Source organism: Colletotrichum fructicola, assembly GCF_000319635.2.
Source record: "Colletotrichum fructicola Nara gc5 chromosome Unknown KSG_Nara_v1_contig02, whole genome shotgun sequence".
NCBI lineage: Eukaryota > Fungi > Ascomycota > Sordariomycetes > Glomerellales > Glomerellaceae > Colletotrichum > Colletotrichum fructicola.
The window spans coordinates 6,796,710-6,815,217 of record NW_027094052.1 but is presented as its reverse complement, the minus strand read 5'-3'; the positions used below and the strand labels follow the sequence as shown (position 1 = coordinate 6,815,217).

The window sequence follows — 18,508 nt, the reverse complement described above, 5'->3', positions numbered from 1 at the left end:
TTGGTGCCACTGCTCTATCCGGTAATCGAGGTATTCGATTTCATCGATATTGAGTTCACCCTCTTTCTCGACTTGGTTGTTCAGGGCGTACTACGTCTTGCCTGCTAGTCTAGTCCAGTCGAGGAGCGCGGTCATCATGGGATCTTGACCATTCTGTAGGGCTATCAGCAGGTCGCGATGGCACACTGAATGCGACATTGAAGCCTTGGGGTCAGCCTTACCATCGCAAGTAATGTAGGGTCAACATAACTGTCCTGTATGTAGAATGGTATTCCCTGCCCCAGGCTCGTCCTTCTTTCAAGCATGTACACACACAAAAACGTCTGCAAGCCTGAAGCTTGCTCTTCCGAATTGGTCAAGCGGTTCACTGATCTCCGGCGGTGCAAGCCCAGTTCGAGACAGAGGCGGGCTGCAAAACCAATGATACGACCGGTCCGCACTTCTTCGTCGAGGTGATAGTAGTAAAGGGCCTCAAATACGCTGGTCAATGACATCATACCAGCGAACTCTCCTCCTGACTCTCGGTTGTAACACCACGTACCATAAGCACCAGCAACTGTATGTTGCTGATCGAATTTGCGTCCCAGAGGAGCCCCTCGCCGGCTTCGGTGGCGCTTTGAAAGAGTCTCTGAGCTAAGTCGTTGCAACTTCCGCTTTCCAAGTTTAGACAAATGGCCAGGATAAGTTTCAGTTTGTTGGTATCGCTATGCAACAGGCACTCTACGAGAGCTCCTTGACTTCGCGTTTCGTGGATTTTAACACTCTGCAGAGTGTTAAAAACATTACTGGCAACCCTGAGCATTTGCTCTTCACTGACAACAGCGTAAAGAAAGCCAGTGCCCGAAAACCACTGCTTAATATGGTCAGTCGCATCTTCAAGACTTATTTCCCACAGGGGGTCTTGGGCCAGGAGTTTCATGAATGACCCGTAGTGCGCCAGCTGAGACGGCATGTTCGAGGCAGAGTTAGACTTCGGTGTTGACTTGTCCAAAATAGCTGGTGGGATTCCCATGGCCTCTAAATTGCCTTTCACAACTCCAAAGGTGAACTCGGAGCTTGAGGGGCCACAAAACTCCGAAGAATGACTACTCGCGTCGCATGTCATGCGATGTGATCTAGAACCCAGAATAGGACTCATTCGTTGGCCAGGAGTGCCTGATGATCGAGTCTGTGGAGGGGCAGGTTTTGAAACATCCAGTGAACCTTCATGTTGAGGGGAAGAATAAGTCCTGGCTGAATCCGCGGTTCTTCATTCTCGTCAGCCATCTTGGCCTTATGGTAGAAAGGTAAACGAATGGGGGTCTTGATTGATGAACCTCATGTAGAACATGATGATAGACTTAAGGGGCCTAATAACTAACTTTGCACTGGGTTTTAGAGTGGCTAAGACTCGACGCTGCGGATGATATTGACATGGAACTGATTTCCGCGTACACGACGCACAGGGGCTGACACCGTCGCACTTGATTTTCTTTCGCTTGCATTCGATACTTGCGAACAACTTAGAGAAATCTCAATTTGTGGACGAGGGCAAAGTAGGCTTTACCATGCTTGATTGACGTAAGGGACTCTTCTATTCCGCCGAGCACGCAGTGCAGAAAACTGATTGTTCTCGTCGGAGGGCACCATCGCAAGATCAGATTGCGGCTGCAGCAAGCCTGTCAAAGGCTAGAGAAGAGATCTTTTTGGGGAGAGTCGGCGTAATAATATCTTTGTTATCGTCGGCAATAGAGCAAGGGCTTTTAAAGTGGGAGAAGGGAAAAACAGAAATGCTCTTTCTTATGCTTAGATGAGGGAAGTAACCCTGTACTAAGCATGGGGTCGGGTGTCCCGGTTGTGAGCACCGATAGCGAGATTTCACCGAGGGGCGGGTTCTCCATATTTACCCCGCATTAAGGACGAGCGCCGTTCCAGGGCAAATTGATACCTAGAATGCTGCCAGGCGATGCGGACGCCGTGTAATACTGAGTGGCGCCCGGTCTCCGGGGCCGACACCGCTCGTCTTCTTTACGCCCGAATCCGCCATCCACTGGCCAAGGGATTCCACGATTCCGTAAAACAACTCCGAGCAACGGCGCAACTGGACGGCTTCGTGTTCGGCGAAGAATCTATGATGCTGGCGATGTAGGCCCCCCATGAACCTGCATTAAAGGAGTGCATGATCAAGCAGTATACTCAATTCACTGTTCCATAAAGTATGACTTACAGAGGCCTGAACCCAACGAACCTCTCCATCACTTTCGCCACGTCTGGACCATGTTAGCTGTCAACTCGTCAAGGGGCTTTCCAATCAGTTGCTCGCCCGTCATGCGGGCTGCGGGGGTGCAGAGATCGTGGCCCCAACCAATGGTCAATGTCATTCCATGGCCTACAAGGTCAGCATTAGGTTTTTGGCGGGTATGAGCGGCAGAATAGTTACTTGCTAGTTTCATTGCATCGGACCTGGAAGAGTCAAGGCTAGGGGGGAAGTAGAGGCCTGGGAGAGTTAAGCAACGAAACTTTTCAGAGGCGCGTGAACAGGAACAAATCACTGAATATCTTGATGTTGGTAATCTTGACATCGCAGATTTAAACGTTGAGGTGAAGATCTTCAAACCAAATGGTCGTTTAGGGTTATGTCAGCGGTCATCTCCAGGTTCAAATGTTACAATCAAGTAAGAAAAGTGCTAGAATCGAAGAGATAGGTATTCCTAGGATGGTTTTGCCAGTCAGAGGATTCATGACGTGCTTTTACAATCCGGTGGTCTTTCTTCCGTCCAAGGCACCTATGGAGACGAGTCATAAGTGTGGCCAATCACAGGACAGGTAGCAGCTTTTCAGTTGTTCAGCTAACCCAAACAATGGATTGCTGAGGGAAGGAGTGAAAGTGGGTTAGCATCAACTCATGCTCCTGCCAAATTTACTATGCAGCTACCCGTCCCATTCGCCTTCACCTATGTGTATCACGTGCAGCTTTGTTTGTTTGCCAGAACCAACCGAAAAACAATCTTTGCTGTCCAGAATCTTCTCGCAGATATCCTTTTCCATCTGCCCCTCCTTCCGTTTGCAAGACGTCACCAAGCAACTTGCTCCTCAACATATTCCCCATCACAAGTTTGATGATCTAATATCGCCTTCTCAGCCATGTCGCAAGACAGGTATGCTTTCAGTAACAGGGCGAGTTCCTCTGCGTACTCGAGACCCTTTTTTGCTCAGCATCTACGAGATACCCAGTCCGACCTCGCTCACCGATGGCGCCGACATTCCGACACTATTAAAGCTACTTGGCGATTTCTGAGTAGAAATCAACGAGTGAAGTGTCTCCTCGCTATTGGACGCGGCCGAAGTACCCCAAATCGAGCCTCAGATGTATCTCTTGGATCGATCCATCAGCTCGTGCCTGAGTGGAATCTCAACGACCTGGTAACGGACACTGAACACCTCATCAACCATCTCACCCATCGTGCCACCACTTCCTTGCACCAACAAGTCTTTGTGGGTTGTGGTGGACAATCTGGCGATCGCATGTACGTTCATTACATGATAAATCGCGGGGTAAGCCCACGATCACCGCTGCCGGGCGAATTCATGTTTCTTCCGGATAGCAAGGATTATGGAACCTCACGGGAAGTTGCCGAACACGAACTTCCTCTTGCCCTTTGGGCGTCCGACTTAGCAACAAGCATCTGCGTGTCCACACTTCTTGGGGACCTCATTCTGGCAAGACAGCAATTTTCATAGGTGACCTCAAGAGCATCACTGCCGAAATCCTCAGCCTTGGGCCTGAAGCCGAGCATGCAGAAAAGCTCACACTGCCTTGCGTCCGCGTGAACGCCCAACTGAACCACACAGGAGGGTCTTCCGAACTTGCGGACTTTTCCAGGGGTACTCGACACCAGAAGGAAGACATCGATAAGCTTTTGGAACTGTTGTTGGTAGAGCCGGGTACACTGAAGCACGACGTCGAACGATGGTTCTGCAGCCAGCCAGAGGGAATTCTGGATGAACACCAAAGCTTATTACCCCACTGTACTGACAAGTACTCGAGCGCCTGTGTCTTCAATGTCGTTCAGAATCTCGTCAAGGGCGCCACCATCTGGGCATACATTGGTCACCTCTTGAGGGAGTTGCAACGTGTTGGCACCGAGAGCATATGTCGGCCTGTGCTTCTTCAAGAACTTTCTAACTCCTGCATGCTGGAATGGGCACGTTTGCAAGCAGTCTTGAAGCGCTTCATCTATCAAGGCTTCGGAATTGGTCATTTTCAACGCAAGTCAAACGCTTTCGATCAGCTCGGAAACCCTGTCATTGTCTTCAAGAATGACCCCACGGAAATCATCGACAGCGATTCTCAGCGATACCTACTGTTTCACCTTGCTCATTCATCCGAGAACCCAGCAGATGTTATTTACGTGTTGGGCTACCTCGCTGGGTTGTGGAAGCAAGAGCCACAGACTTCAACTTTCTTGTACAATCCCCGCGATCATGAAAACAAGGCGTTTCACGAATCCGTCTCTGTCATGATTACGTGAAAAAGCTCTCGGAATTATTGGGTCTACCGCCACCGTCCGGCACGGAAGGCTGTTCCTTTGTGTCAAAATGTCACACTCTGGAGATCGACTTTCTCAACAGTTTGAAAAGGGACAAGTTCATTGACTTGCGCGACTACTGCGGCCCAATCGCCGTCCTTTTGAGAACTAGCATGGCCAAAGGCTGCCTCAACAAGCTTGATGAACTTGTCACTGACCGCATGGGTACAACTATTAGGGGCCTGTATGAAGACGTTCTCAGGGACTCCATCTCCGATCTTGATGCGCATTGCGAGCAGTTGAGAGTGTCATTTCGGCAAAAGAATGCCTCGGTGCCACTCAATTCTCCCCTCTCTGCTGAAGAGAGCACGCGACGTCGAGATACAAAGTCCGAAAGGTCGTACGGAATCGACCGAATGTCCTGCAACTCGGCAGGCTTAGCAGAAACCGATGAAAGACCTCAGATGCAACACCAGCTATTCAACAGCGAGCAAGTTTGTCCGGCTGCAAACAAGTCCTCCAAGCGACCGAATCGGAAGAAGAAAAGCGACTGCCCAGCCAGTCCCAAAAGTCCTGATGCACGCAAAGGAGATGACAAGCATGTTGCGAGAAATGTCACCGTGGAAGCAGACACGCTGGGGTCTATGACATTCAAGGTCAAATCTTCCACTGCAGAATTCTTCTGGACGCTATTCAGCAAGTCGAAAGCTCGCTCATCCACTAGCTGGAAATCATTTGAGGCGGCTATGGCCGATCTCGGCTTCTCGATCATGCGCAACAAAGGTGGTTCATCTGTTGCCTTCGTCCCCTCGGAAGATTCACCACAGCTTCGTCCCGTGACGATTCACGCACCGCACCACTTCCAGATCGAAGGATACCGGAGTTTGATTCTATCTCGCCGATTGACGAGAGCCTACGGATGGGATGAAAACACTTTCCAAGTTTCCTAGGACAGCGACTAACAAGTGTGAGGATTGCGGACGCACCCGGTCTGATTGCTGTAGCTCGGAATGGTTGCTGTCGGTCCGCGGCCTAAACTTTGTCAATAACAACTTCCACTTGGAATCGTTCGGGTGAAGTTGATCCTTCTGGACTTCTGTTTCGTATTGGAATGTATGGATGTGTTGGAAAGCTTGCTTCTGTAACTCTCAGCAAGGGCTTTTTCGAAATGTCTTAAGAACGGAGCAGTGCATGGATGGAATACTACTCGATCTTGAGCTTCCTCTCGTTCTATTCATCTGTCGATGGCCTTGGACACTAGAAAAGAGTAAATGTACAGGGTTATCTCATGGCAAAACTATCATTCCTATTCACTTTGCTTCTCCTAGTCTCGGAACCTCTCTTCCCACCGCATCCCGCATGATTTCTTGGACCCAACTCGGCAGACCCCTGTTTCCGGATGCCCAAGACCACTGGTCTGGAATTATGAGCTGTCCACCTCGACAACTGAAGATTTGACCAGTCACCCTTTTTGCCACATCTTCTGGTTCCATCATACGCCCATAGGACTGTTCCACCCTCTCAGCGTGGGCCGCAGTCATATTCGTTCTGACCCACATTGGATGTACCACGGTGGTCAATATTCCAGATGCTTTGTATACATGCTTGATCTCACAGGAAAGACCCTCGCTGAATGCCAAAGCGCCAGCCTTGGTTGCGGAGTAGTCCACTGCGGTGGGCAAAGCTGAGTAGGATGCCATGCTTGCCACGGTGACAATGTGGCCCTTGTTTTTCATAATCATGTCGGGGATAAACTCCTTGGCTGTAGACCACAGAGAAAGGAGGTTGACGCCAAATATTCTCCGTAAGTCTTCCGGGTCGGTTTCGATGACAGAGTGAGTGTAGGCGACACCGGCATTGTTGACTACGATAGACGGATTGCCCAAAGAGGCCCGGATCTCCGTTGCGCTCGCTGATACGGCTTCTGGCGAGGTAATATCGCACTTCCAGTACTTGACTTTTTGATTGGCACGCAGATCTGCGGGCATTGGTTGAGTATCAAGTACCGCAACAGTAACTCCCTTCTGAGCGAGACCTATCACAATGGCCTTTCCAATTCCGTTACAGCCACCAGTCACGACCGCAATCTCATTTGCCCATCTCCAACCAGGATGACTGGTAAGGCGCCAGTTGTTCAAGGCCCATCGGTTCGCTGCTCTGTTTAGGTATCTAGCAATTCCTGCAACCAGAAGAATCTGTAATGGGAGTCGGTAGCGGACCACAAAATTTGCGGTCAGCAATTGGTGAAGTCTATTAAGACTTGGGGATCGCCGCAACATGTCGGGCGGTGAATAAGCAACGAAGGTGAGAAGGGACGCAGGAACAAGGGGATGAACAGCAACAGCCGCAATGCCGTTGATCGTCTTGAGGGTGGAGCTGATGATGTCCGTCATTGTGATGAGAAGTTCGATAAGTAGAAGATCTTTGCAGTCACCACTTAATTCTCGGCAGACTGACTCTCATGGTCTTATACCTCACTGTTGCCGTGGCTCTTACCCTCAACAATTCATCTGTTCAAGTCAGATGGCGTCCGATAAAACTGGGCGGCCGTGCCACAGCTCCCGGAAACTTGTTGCTCTTTTCGTATTCTGAGACGTGACAGCGTGGTGGTCTCCCTGTACGACACACTTGCTCGTTTCTCCGATCAATCAATGTAGACTTGATATTAGATTACCAACCAACGGACTCGGGCTCGCGGAATTTCCGCTGTACAGAGTTGTACAACATGCCCATGAACAGAGCAGTACCTTCCTCATCTTTCTCCGTTGAATACTGGCCACTTTCCTAGAATTAGAGCCACATGGTCATGAGGTGTGATCAGCAAGATCTCCGGGCGGCACGGGGGAGATCGACAACGCTAAACCCAAGTAGGAAGAATGTCTCCGGCGCATCCACTCCCCCGCGAAATTCACAGGGACAGGGTGCGTGGCTAGGGACATGTTTAAGCCAACCCATTTCAGCACAACCGGGGTATCAGGCGGGTTCCATCCGGGAAGCTTTTATGTTTTTGTGAAACTCTATCGCCTTTCAGCCATCCAGCACGCGTACTTCAAGAGCTTGTTAATGCACGGCGAGCGATAGGAGGAGCATTGACCGAAAACTGGTCTGATCAGATCGTACATCAATCCTACTGAAGGGATCTCTTCCAGGGTCCAGCGATTGATCGATTGCAACAACCCTCTCTGATACAAGATGTGACTACTGCGCACAGCATTCGTAGGGGAATTACAAACTCAAGGAACAATAGGCACCTGCAAGCTAACGTGGACCAGATCAAACCAGAGGCCCTGGAAGCCACCTCTCCGCGCTGCCCAAGCAAGACCAACGAAATTATCAAGGGCTGCCAGATGTTGGGGATGTGAGGCGAATAAGCCCAAGCCACGTATTATCCTATTGGCGCTTTCCCTCGTTTCAAGCATCGCCACCAGAAGAGGAAGTCCAACAGGAAGTCCCCTCATATCTTCAGGTGTTAAGTTGACGAATCCAGTCAACTCTGCGCAGATCATGTTGGCATGCCAGCGCGCAACAGCGTCCTCAACCCCCAGCGGATATCTAAGCCGATGTATGAGAAGTAAAGCGGCGGTTCGGTAAACGCGAGCTTGTGTAAGCATCGCAGCGACCTCAATTGAAGTAAAGTCTTCGAAAAGTGTGGGCGGTGCGGACGGCTCCCATGCCCGTATCGCTCGCTCTACGGCCGTAAAAGCGTCGTCCACTTCTGAAAGCCGTTCGTGACTCTGTTTTAGGAGGTCCTGGCTAGACCATGTCTTCATCCTCTCGCTAACTTCGCATAGTTCGTGCAACAGTGGGAGAAGGGACCAGCATAGACCCACCGACCTGTCGACAATAAAGCGATCGGTTTTTGGCACTTGAATAACAGGTATTTCCCGCCGTATCAATGACTCAGCTGTGTCGAACAGAATCGGCGTGATTGAGATCGGATCGAATATAGGCTGGGCAAGGAGGTCGCTGTAAGACTTTTTGGCCGACAGGATCGCATGTCGATTGATTGCCCAGGCTGACGTGCAAGTGGTGAAAAGATGATAGACAATCAGTATTTGGCCCAGCATCAAGATCGAGGCGTTGTCCAATAGGTCCGACGTGCTGCCGAACTGAACCAAATTCTTCAAACAGTCTCTGCCCTCGGATAGATCTATTTCCTCGGGTGGTTTAACTCTTTGACCAACATCATCCCACACCGCAAATACGGCATCGTATGCCTTCAGTAGGCTGATGTTCGAACAGGGGAGTATCGTCTGAATGGATAGTCTAAATGACTCGGCAAAACTGGGACCGATCATGAAGTTTCGATGAAAGGTGTAGAATATCTGTCGGTCTGTGAGGGCGTTGAGAAGATGATGCTTATTCGCCGAGCTGTGCAACAACACAAGAGGGTTCAGATTTCCCTGCTCCAGTCCAAGGTCGCGGGGACTTTGCAATTGAATGCTTTGTTTGTTATTCTGAGGTCTGGGGTAGCTCGGTTTGTGACTCGAGGGTATGTCAAGACCTAGTATGATCCCGCTGTGCCCATGGGGTAGATTCTTGACCACCGGGGGACGCCCCATGCGTCGCTCTGGCCTAGTGAGTCGACATGGCTGCTTGTGTGCAACGCAAAACTTGCAGAAGGTGGAATCTCCATCAAAGACGCACTTTTCTTTCTTATCGTAGCAGACGTCGCAGGCTGTTCGGGGCATATCAGGCTTGTAGTCTGCGCTTACGGATGGGTTCTGGTCATTTCGGCTACTGGTATGGAGAAAAAATAAAAAGCTGGAGAGGGGTTGTCATCTGAGCGGCAAAACACGGACGGGGTAAAACAAATGCGAATGCGACTAATGCGAGTCGCGGCAAAACGAATAATGCGTTAAGTCGCTTCTCTAAAGCCCCGCCCGGAGAAGTGGCCGAGGCACCTCGGCCGTCCATCGTCACCTTGGGCAGTCCGATGTGAGGCGCTTTGACAGCTTCCGGCTGAAATATTTTTAGACCCTTGTTTTTCAACAATTGCTCCAAAGCATGAAGGCGAGACCTATTACCCAAATGAGGGCGGGATTCTATGAACATACCAGGCTATCGCCAAGACAGGTTGCGGCTGGACCTCGCCGTGGTGCCGTGTATGATGTATCCTAACGGCGTCCGCGATTGCCGGAGATTCCCATATGCACGGAGCAACGGAACACCTCACATTCCCTTGAAGTGTACGTGTGCGGCCTCAGCTGGAACAAAAGGGGGGATATTGATTGAAAAGAGAGCGAAGCAAGAAGTCTCCTGCCCAGTTGTGCATGTTGCATGCGCGGACGGAGTTACATCGTGACGGGTTTCCACTATGCGACAGATATTTTTCAAACACCAACGTATGGGAAGTTTCCGTCACTTCTGTGCACTCCGGCAGTTTCCTGGTTATGCAGGGTAATTGCGCATCATTGACGTAAACCAAGTTTACTGTCTCACGCCGGTGTTGTGGGACGGAGCAACAGTCAACACGATGCTGAATCAAGCCGATGAGTTTTCTTCCAAGACTCACTGGCAATGAAAGGCCAGCGGAGCTTGGCGGACTTCAAAGCCCGAAGAAATGGCACGGAGTTTCCGACAGTGCCAGTAGCCCCGCTTCCGACGCAGGCGGTTTACCGGAGACTATTGTCCCGTTCAGGAAGTCGTCCCATCTCCAGCTTGCTGGGGTGCTGAAACCCGAGGCTGCAGGATGAAATTCCAATGTACATGAGCCGTTGCACGTGTCCAAGTCTGCTCCGACGTTTCCCATCATCGAGTGCTTCCAGCAACATTAATCGAGTATATAAACCCAAGTTGGTGATCAAAAGGTCCATCTCGTTCCTCCCTACTCAGACTTTATTCGTCCGGTGCAATTTCCCAGCAAAAGAGTCATGGATGCCGCTCTTAGTAAAGCAGAGCTCGCCACTGCGGGCGATATCTTTGACGTCATCATCATCGGTGCCGGCATATCTGGTATCAACACAGCATACTACCTCCAGGCCCACGGGCCTCCAGGGGCTTCATACGCCATTCTCGAAGGGCGTGGCGAAATTGGCGGAACCTGGGATCTCTTTCGCTACCCTGGAATACGATCAGATTCCGATATCTATACCTTCGGGTTCTCATGGAATCCATGGAAAGGCGACAACCCTCTAGCCAGCGGCCCATCCATCATGTCTTACCTGCACGAGTCGGTGTCGAAGTATGGTATCGACAAAAATATCAAGTTTCACCACCAAGTCATCTCGGCAGACTGGCAGTCATCAGAGTCGCTATGGACATTACAAACAACTGGGCACGGTGAAAAGATCAATTGTTTCAAGGCCCGTTTCGTCGTCCTAGGTACCGGTTACTACGATTATGAGCAACCGCTGGCTGCGGAGATCCCTGGCATCAAAAACTTCACAGGCCCAGTCGTTCATCCACAGTTCTGGCCCGAAGATCTTGATTACCGGAACAAGCACGTGGTCATCATTGGAAGTGGAGCGACTGCGGTGACATTGCTACCAAACATGGCCACGGAGGCCAGTCGAACGACAATGCTTCAGAGAAGCCCAACCTACATTACGGGGCTGCCAACCCAGAAGAGCCTTCCCAGCAGGCTAATGCTGTCTGTACTTCCAAGGAGTATCTCAAGCCGAATTCTGAGAGTTCAATTCATCTTGCTCGGTTACCTGCTTTATTACTATTGTCAGCTATTCCCTCAGTCAGCACGGAAAGCTTTACTGGGACGCGCTGCCAAGGAGCTGCCCCCTTCAATTCCTATGGATCCGAACTTCAGTCCCAGATACAACCCCTGGCAGCAACGTCTTTGTGTGTGTCCAGACGCTGATTTCTTCGCGGCGTTACGCTCTGGGAAGGCAGACGTCGTAACCGACATCATTGACGTGGTGACCAACAACGAAATTGTGTTGAAGTCTGGAAGAATTCTCAAGCCAGACATCATTATCACCGCAACTGGGCTCAAAATACGGTTCGCTGGCGCGATCTCCCTTTCTGTCAACGGAAACCCCGTGGATCCGAACCAGAAGTTCGGGTTCAAGGGCTGCATGCTCCAAGACGTGCCCAACTTGGCATATGTGTTCGGATATGCCAATGCATCTTGGACTTTGGGTGCCGAAGCTACAAGTTCATACCTGGTTCGTCTTTGGCGGAGCATGAGATCGAATGGCATCCACTCCGTTACACCGTATACAGCGGATGCCAACAACATGAAGCCCAAGCCTGTCATGAATCTCACCTCAACATATGTCAGACATGCAACCAAGGTATTTCCCAAAGCTGGAGATGGAATGTGGGCTGCAAGAAAATTCTATATGCTTGATCTCTGGCGGGCTATGTTTGGGAATATCTTTGCCGGATTGAAAGTCGCATAGGAAACTGGCTGGGGCTGACGATACCTCAAGTCTGCTGTGCGACCTTTATTGCCGAAGAATCTTGGTCTATTGTCAAACCTCTGGGCATTCTTTATGTATTAGACAATTGATCTCTATGGACTAAATATAACCGTCTCCTTTCTTTTACCTGTTCGTGCCCTTCACTGTTACGAGCTCTGTATCGTGTGTTTCATCTCTTGATATGCCTCACCTCTCACCTCTCGAGCGTAACACCACTCAGCACTTTTCCTTTCAGAAAAACCATAACTATCTATATTTGCCAGTTGAATGTTGATCGCCGTGTCAGCAGACTCCAAGTTCGGTTGTGTAATCGGGCAACCTTTGATTTGTTGCATAAAGCTTGTTACTTGCAATATTACTTGACCGCTGTAGATACAGCAGTCAGCGTCGTGATTTCAATATTCTCTATCTTTCTGACTGCCGCTCATGTTCTATGAAACTTCTAGCTTAACTTTGGTTTTTATTATGTATGATTAGGTCCATAATCCGGTAGGGCATCTCAAGATTGTGATGGGCAAATCCCCAGCTGGCAATGTGGGCCAACCTCGGCGTCCAAGTCAATTTTCTATGTTTTTAAATCCAATTACAACGCAAATAAAATAAGTTTGCAGAACTATTGCGGGCCCATCACAAGCGCAGTCACATCTTTCTCATTCTTTTCAATCCTGAGGGCACAGCCATGATGGTAATGATCGTTTTTCTTCCGTCTGGATGGGCCGACGTTGGGTTGCATGTTGGATCCACTCACTAGAGTGCTAACTTCAGGGGTGTTTTTTGGGTCTTGCTCCTGATTCGCTTGATTTCGCTTGATAGCCTAAGATTCTGTTGGAGGCCTGCATGTTGTCGTGGCATTTGAATGCGCCATGCCGGTGTAAGTACCTTCTTGTGGACGTCTCCGACTGAGAATCCTTGCTCTCTGCAGCAATTACTGCACAGAAATCTTATAAGACTGCTTGGACTTGACCAAGGCGGCAGATTCTTTTCCTTTCTATTCCTTCAGCACAAAGATCTAATGTCAACACGTGCTTCTATACGTCCGACATTGTCCCTCTTCGATATGGATATCGGATACGATGTCGGAGGCAAAGTTGCATTGGTCACCGGCGCAGGATCAGGTCAGTATGGATCCTCTCTTCGTTGAGGCGTTGGTTCAGACATGTATTCCCAAGCCTTCAAGCATTCAAGTATACTGATACAAACCCCCTGTTGCCTGATAGGAATCGGCCTCGCCATTGCCCAAAGACTTCTTGCGCACAGCTGCTCAGTGATTTTTGCAGACTTGAATCTACGTGCAGAAGCTACGGATACTATTTCCAAGTTTCCCCATCCACCAGCTGACGCCGTTCACCCCTCAGCTGTCTTTTACAAGACAGACATAACCAACTGGTCTGATTTAACTTCGCTCTGGACAACATCAGTGGACACCTTCGGTCGTGTCAATATAGTCATCAACAATGCAGGCATTTTTGAGCCTCCTTGGTCATCCTTTTGGAACCCGCCGGGGATTTCTCCACAGTCCAGAGACCCTGTCGACGCTACAGTGGGATCATACCACATTTTCAATGTCAATACCATAGGTCCCATCCGCCTAGCACAGATGGCGGTGGACTATTGGCTGCAAAACAGGGACAGAGAAGGCAACCTGCTCTGGGTTTCTAGCATGGGAGGTTACATCCACTCAATCCAGACACCATTCTACTTTGCGAGCAAGGCTGCCATCCTGAGTGTGGTCAAATCATTGCAAGGTTTGAAGGAGCTTGTTGGTATTAGGAACTCGGTGATCTGCCCAGGGCCAACAAGAGTATGTCGCTTATTATGATGCTGTTATATCCGAAGGATAAACAACCAACTTTGCGCAATTGCTAATTTCCTGATCTAACTGGTCTAGACTCCCTTGTTCGACCAGGAATTCTGCAGAGATCGTCTCCCTGTCAATGATCTTGCTTTATCAACTGAGAATCTAGCTGATGCTATGATGAAGCTTCTTACCGAAGAGCAGTATGGCAACGGAAATATCCTCGAGATTATGATGACTGGTAGTAGAGATCATCCTCAGGTTCATCAGAAAGAGGTTCAGCTAGAAGTTCTTTATCCGACAGCTAGTCCCATGGGTGCAGGCACAAAAGCCATGGAAGAGGAACTGAATTTCATGCGAATGGTTGCCCAGCAGGGAATGCGTTCAACCTGCGCACCGGAAGGAAAACATTGACAGAAGGCCAAACTACTATCTGAGAAAAATGCCAACTACGACTGTGATTGATCTCTCAATTTTAGACTGCCACCCAAAACTGTCCTGTTCTCTTCTTGAAACTCTGATTACTCTCCGATTCAACACACAGGTGTTGGCACTTAATCTTTTCTCCGCGTGAAGGTACGGGATGCACTGGGAGCCCGTGTGTTATACTCCGTCTCGTTGATCTGTCACTCGCGCTTTTCCGATCGGTAATATTCCGCGTAAGTCTTCTTGTACCCCAGAATCCAACGTCCCCAAAACGCCACAGCAGTCAGAAGTATTCTACTGGCAATTCTTCCGAAGGGTTGCCAAGAAATCGGCACGGCAAGTGGTGTGTCCGCACTATGGAGGAACACAAACAGCTGAAAGACGCTGGGTTGCATTCCAGCACTTTTGCAATCGTCTAAATATCCGAAGAAGTTGCGAAAGAATCTTTGCTCATTTTCATAAGATTCCGGTGTCAAGTGAATGTCCACAACAAGATCCTCAGACTTGCTTGCGTTCTCGAACCGGTGATAGGTGCCGGCTTTGACGGAAGCTGTTGTTTGGCCATCGGGCTCATCCGACAAGGTGACGAATGGCTTAGGGTCCACTCCTCGGAAAAAGTTCCCTTTCCCAGATTGAAGCCGGAAGAATTCATCTTGGTATATATGATAGTGAAACGGCGGCTGTATTATGGATACTCCATTCTCCTGGGTTGTCGGCGGTAAACGATGCGTCATGATGTACTCCGATCCAGGTGCGGAGAATGAAACAGACGACCGTCCATTCTCATAGAATATCGGATTGTTGGTCGCACTATTTGTACGTGGCGGGTGAGGGGGTCTCATGAAGGACAGCATCGTGCTGGTAACAAAGTGGCTTGGTTGGCGGCTGGCTCCTGGAGCATCAAAGAAATACGGTCGGGATCAAAAGCGTCCTTTTAGAGTTGTCCAAAAAACGGCGTTTGCGGGGTTTCCCTCAGCCGATACTCGACCAATCAGACAAGCTCGTGTTCAATTGGCGGAAATTCCGAATGTTCGGAATTGTACTGATGTTGGGGAGTGATCGTCACAGACGGAATTAGACCGCGGGTTTGCGGAAGTGCGGAATTACGGGGCTATGATCATGGGATCAAAGAAGTCTGCCGAAGAGAAGACTTGGAATGGACATTTGACTCCGTTTATATTCAACAATCGGAAAAATCTCGCATGCTGCTGAAACCAATTGATGACGGACAAAATTACTATTACATGAACATATTGAGCTTCCGGATGTATCGACATGAGGGAGTGGACAACTCAGACTGAGTTCCATGGGTTGGGATACCCAGGGTCTGTAATGTTAACCCTGACGACCGGGCTGAGCCAGCTGTCATAATCGCTCGAGTCGTTGATATCTCCACCCCATCTCAATGCTCGAACAAGAACACGATAGTCTGCATTAGGGAGTTGGTATAAAGTTCCATTAGCCAACTCGACCTCGGCCCAAGTCCATTCGGTACCGTAAACGCTGTAGCCACGGAACAGGATTGACGTAGTATACTTAGGCTTGTCACCGCCATACATAGAGCCAATCAGGCCGTAGCTCTTGACCCCAGCGAAGTTGTCGAGCGAGTTGAGATCCAAAGGCGGTTGCAGGGTGGTGGTGTTAGTGAAGGAAGTCGAGTTCGAGGGTCCTCCGGGAATGTAACCAAGAGAGGAAGGTGTGAAGTTGTAGGCGGGATTCGAAGCAAGATCAACAGGAACAGCATCCAATCGAACGTATGCGGAGGGCTGGTTGATGAAGAGAGTAATGATAGGGTTGTTGTCAGCCGGACGTGTCTCGTTTTCTGGGACGTCCTTGGCCGGAAAGTTGAAGACCATCCTGTCGTTGTTACGAACGCCAGTATCCCCTGCACTGATAAAGGGAAGTGTAGGGATTCCCGCTAGGGGCTGCAGCTCTGGCGATAGGTTCGGGACATCGCCCGTGTAAATATTCGGCTGAGTGCTTCGGGCATACGGGATACCGATATAAGGAAGGACGAACTCTTCGTCATCATCAGTGATTGTGATGAAGCCACTGTACACAGGCAGCAGGCTAGGGTCAATTTCAGGAGGTTGAATTTCGAACTCGACCGTAGCTTTGCCGCCAGAGGGAATTGTCAGAGATTTCTTGCTGAAGGAAACGTTGGCATAGATCGAGTTGAAGTTGAGTGACCAGTAGAACATATCGTTGAGGTCAAGAGTCTTGGCCTTGGGGAGTGCATCAACTTCGGCGGCACCCTGATGGCCAATCGAGTACGTCTTGGCCTGGGCAGACTGATTCTCAATCGTGAAGTTCTGCTTGGCGGGTTTGGCAGTATCTCCAAGGTTGAACTCCGTGGTCGAAAACACTGTCTCGGTTGAGACTGCCTTCAAAATATTGACCAGACCCGATCCTTGTTGGGCCGCCGTTGTCAAGATTCCGCCCCCTCCGTACTGGTTCAGAGGAGTTGCGGATGATTGCAGGCGTCTCGCAATCTCTTTCGGAGAGAGGCTAGGGAACTTCTGCTTCAGAAGAGCATAGCATCCAGCAAGACTGAGAAACAGTTAGCATATATCCAGACCATGTTGAAGAGTAACATACTGAGGGGTGGCCATCGAAGTGCCAGAGATGATCGCATAGCCCCAACCGTTGGAAGTGACCCAGGTACTGAGAATAGTGCCCCCCGGTGCCGAAACCTGTGGCTTCAATGACATCTCCATAGTGGGACCAAAAGTTGAGAACCATGAAGTCGTGTTTCCGGTTGGTTGCGGGATTTGATGAACGCTCTGGTCTTTGAACGTCAAAGTGTAGTTTCTTCCTTGTTCTGCAATACCTGCCAGGATCTTGTCTGACTCAGACTTCTTGATTCTCACAATGTCCACGTCCCCGTTAGCCCCCGGAGAGTCGATTTCAACGTCGCTGGTGTCAGGCAACCACTCCCAGACATTTTTGAAGCCAGAAGAATTGGTGCGCACGTCAAGGTCGAGAGTACAGCTGCTGCCTGAGCTAATCAGTACGATGACATTGTCCTTCTCTGGAAATGCAGCGATCGCGTCAGTCCATGCCTGGTCCACACAGTTCTGTTGATCGTCGTCTGCGTAGAAAACATTGTAACGAGCGGACGCATTGATAGGAACCACTCGAGCGTACTCGATCGTCGAGTCATCTGAGCCAACAGCGTTGTACATCGTCGTGAAGACCACGTCGCTGACAGAGCCGACCGAGATAACGCTGGCGTCCTGGGCGGGAGCAGAAGACAGATAGATACCCTGATCTCCCTCGTTGCCAGCAGCCACTGTCATGCCGATACCTTGAGCTTGAATCTTTGCAAGAAGAGGAACGTAAGGTGACCCAGTCTCCCAGACAGCGGTCTCTCCAATAGACATGCTGATGAGATCGACACCATCGCTTGCTGCCTTTTCGAATCCCTGCATCAGGATGTCATCGGTCGTGCCTCCGGTGCAGCCCAAAACTCGGTAGGCATACAACGATGCGTCAGGAGCGACTCCGACAATTCCAAAGCCAACTGCGTCAGGATCCCTAGCAGCGATGATTCCTGTGCAGTATTAGACACCAAGTCCGGTGTTGTGAAGACATTTAAGCTTACCAGCAACATGAGTTCCATGACCTCCATCAAGACAAGTTGTCAACGGATCATCATCGGGCACCGGATCGTTGTATCCCACAAAATCATCCCCGACCAGATCGTAGCCTCCTGAAACCTTGAAGCCAGCTCCAAAGCCGCCTCCGAGAGCTGGATGACGATAATCAACTCCAGTATCCAAGACTCCAATTTTGACGCCTTTGCCAGTAACTCCTAGGCCGTGAACTTTATCGGCACCTGTCATCTTCAGGCTAGAAAGAACATCGCTGGTCCCGTTCACTGTCGCAACTTGCGCAACGTCTCGCAAATGAATAGGCTGGACTCCGACCGGAACGTATTCATTGGGAGCTTTGGAGCTTCTGCCGTGAATCACAGGGGCGGGGCGTTCATAGTATCGGTTGGGCCAGACCTGTTTGACTTGCGGCAAAGCCAAAAGAGTGGTGATGTCCGTATCATTTTTGGCGTTGATCGAGAGTCCATAGAAATATTCCGGGTTTTTGAATTCATGTCGGACCGAATAGTCCAGCACGTCTTCAGCTCGGCGATGGAACGCAGAATGAGCATCAACTTCAATGCCATCGGCAGCTCGACCATTGATAGAGGCAGCGGTTGACTTCAACTCAATGATGAAGCCATGGCTCGGAGGAGGTGTGATCTTCGTAGCTGATCCGGGCTTCAAAACCGCCAGTCCTGGCGTAGCCAGGGCGGCGGCAATAGCCAAAGCCTGCAGTACGAACTTCATAATGAAAACAAGTAAGAGAGTGTGGTGGTTGCAACATGAAAGACAAAGTACGCAAGA

The 18,508-nt window shown here is 50.0% G+C and overlaps 5 protein-coding genes across 5 annotated transcripts; 3 read left to right on the top strand and 2 right to left on the bottom strand.

The window, feature by feature from the left end:
* Window positions 1-4,681: 4,681 nt before the first annotated feature.
* On the top strand, window positions 4,682-5,458 carry CGGC5_v004736 (uncharacterized protein; the record flags this gene model as incomplete). The annotated part of the gene is made up of 1 exon (XM_032022352.1): window positions 4,682-5,458. One exon carries the CDS (start codon window positions 4,682-4,684, stop codon window positions 5,456-5,458), a length of 777 nt encoding a protein of 258 aa, XP_031880693.1.
* A 360-nt stretch (window positions 5,459-5,818) lies between these two features.
* On the bottom strand, window positions 5,819-6,901 carry RED2-2 (Dehydrogenase RED2; the record flags this gene model as incomplete). Its single annotated transcript, XM_032022353.1, has 1 exon — window positions 5,819-6,901. One exon carries the CDS (start codon window positions 6,899-6,901, stop codon window positions 5,819-5,821), a length of 1,083 nt encoding a protein of 360 aa, XP_031880692.1.
* A 3,480-nt stretch (window positions 6,902-10,381) lies between these two features.
* On the top strand, window positions 10,382-11,866 carry ethA-1 (FAD-containing monooxygenase EthA; the record flags this gene model as incomplete). Its single annotated transcript, XM_032022354.1, has 1 exon — window positions 10,382-11,866. The coding sequence occupies one exon, from the start codon at window positions 10,382-10,384 to the stop codon at window positions 11,864-11,866; it is 1,485 nt and encodes a 494-aa protein (XP_031880695.1).
* Window positions 11,867-12,944: 1,078 nt separating this feature from the next.
* On the top strand, window positions 12,945-14,096 carry HSD17B14 (17-beta-hydroxysteroid dehydrogenase 14; the record flags this gene model as incomplete). The annotated part of the gene is made up of 3 exons (XM_032022355.1): window positions 12,945-13,002; window positions 13,243-13,688; window positions 13,776-14,096. The coding sequence occupies 3 exons, from the start codon at window positions 12,945-12,947 to the stop codon at window positions 14,094-14,096; spliced, it is 825 nt and encodes a 274-aa protein (XP_031880694.1).
* Window positions 14,097-15,400: 1,304 nt separating this feature from the next.
* On the bottom strand, window positions 15,401-18,451 carry vpr-11 (Minor extracellular protease vpr; the record flags this gene model as incomplete). The annotated part of the gene is made up of 3 exons (XM_032022356.1): window positions 15,401-16,658; window positions 16,707-17,661; window positions 17,713-18,451. 3 exons carry the CDS (start codon window positions 18,449-18,451, stop codon window positions 15,401-15,403), a joined length of 2,952 nt encoding a protein of 983 aa, XP_031880771.1.
* Between the last annotated feature and the right edge of the window lie 57 nt (window positions 18,452-18,508).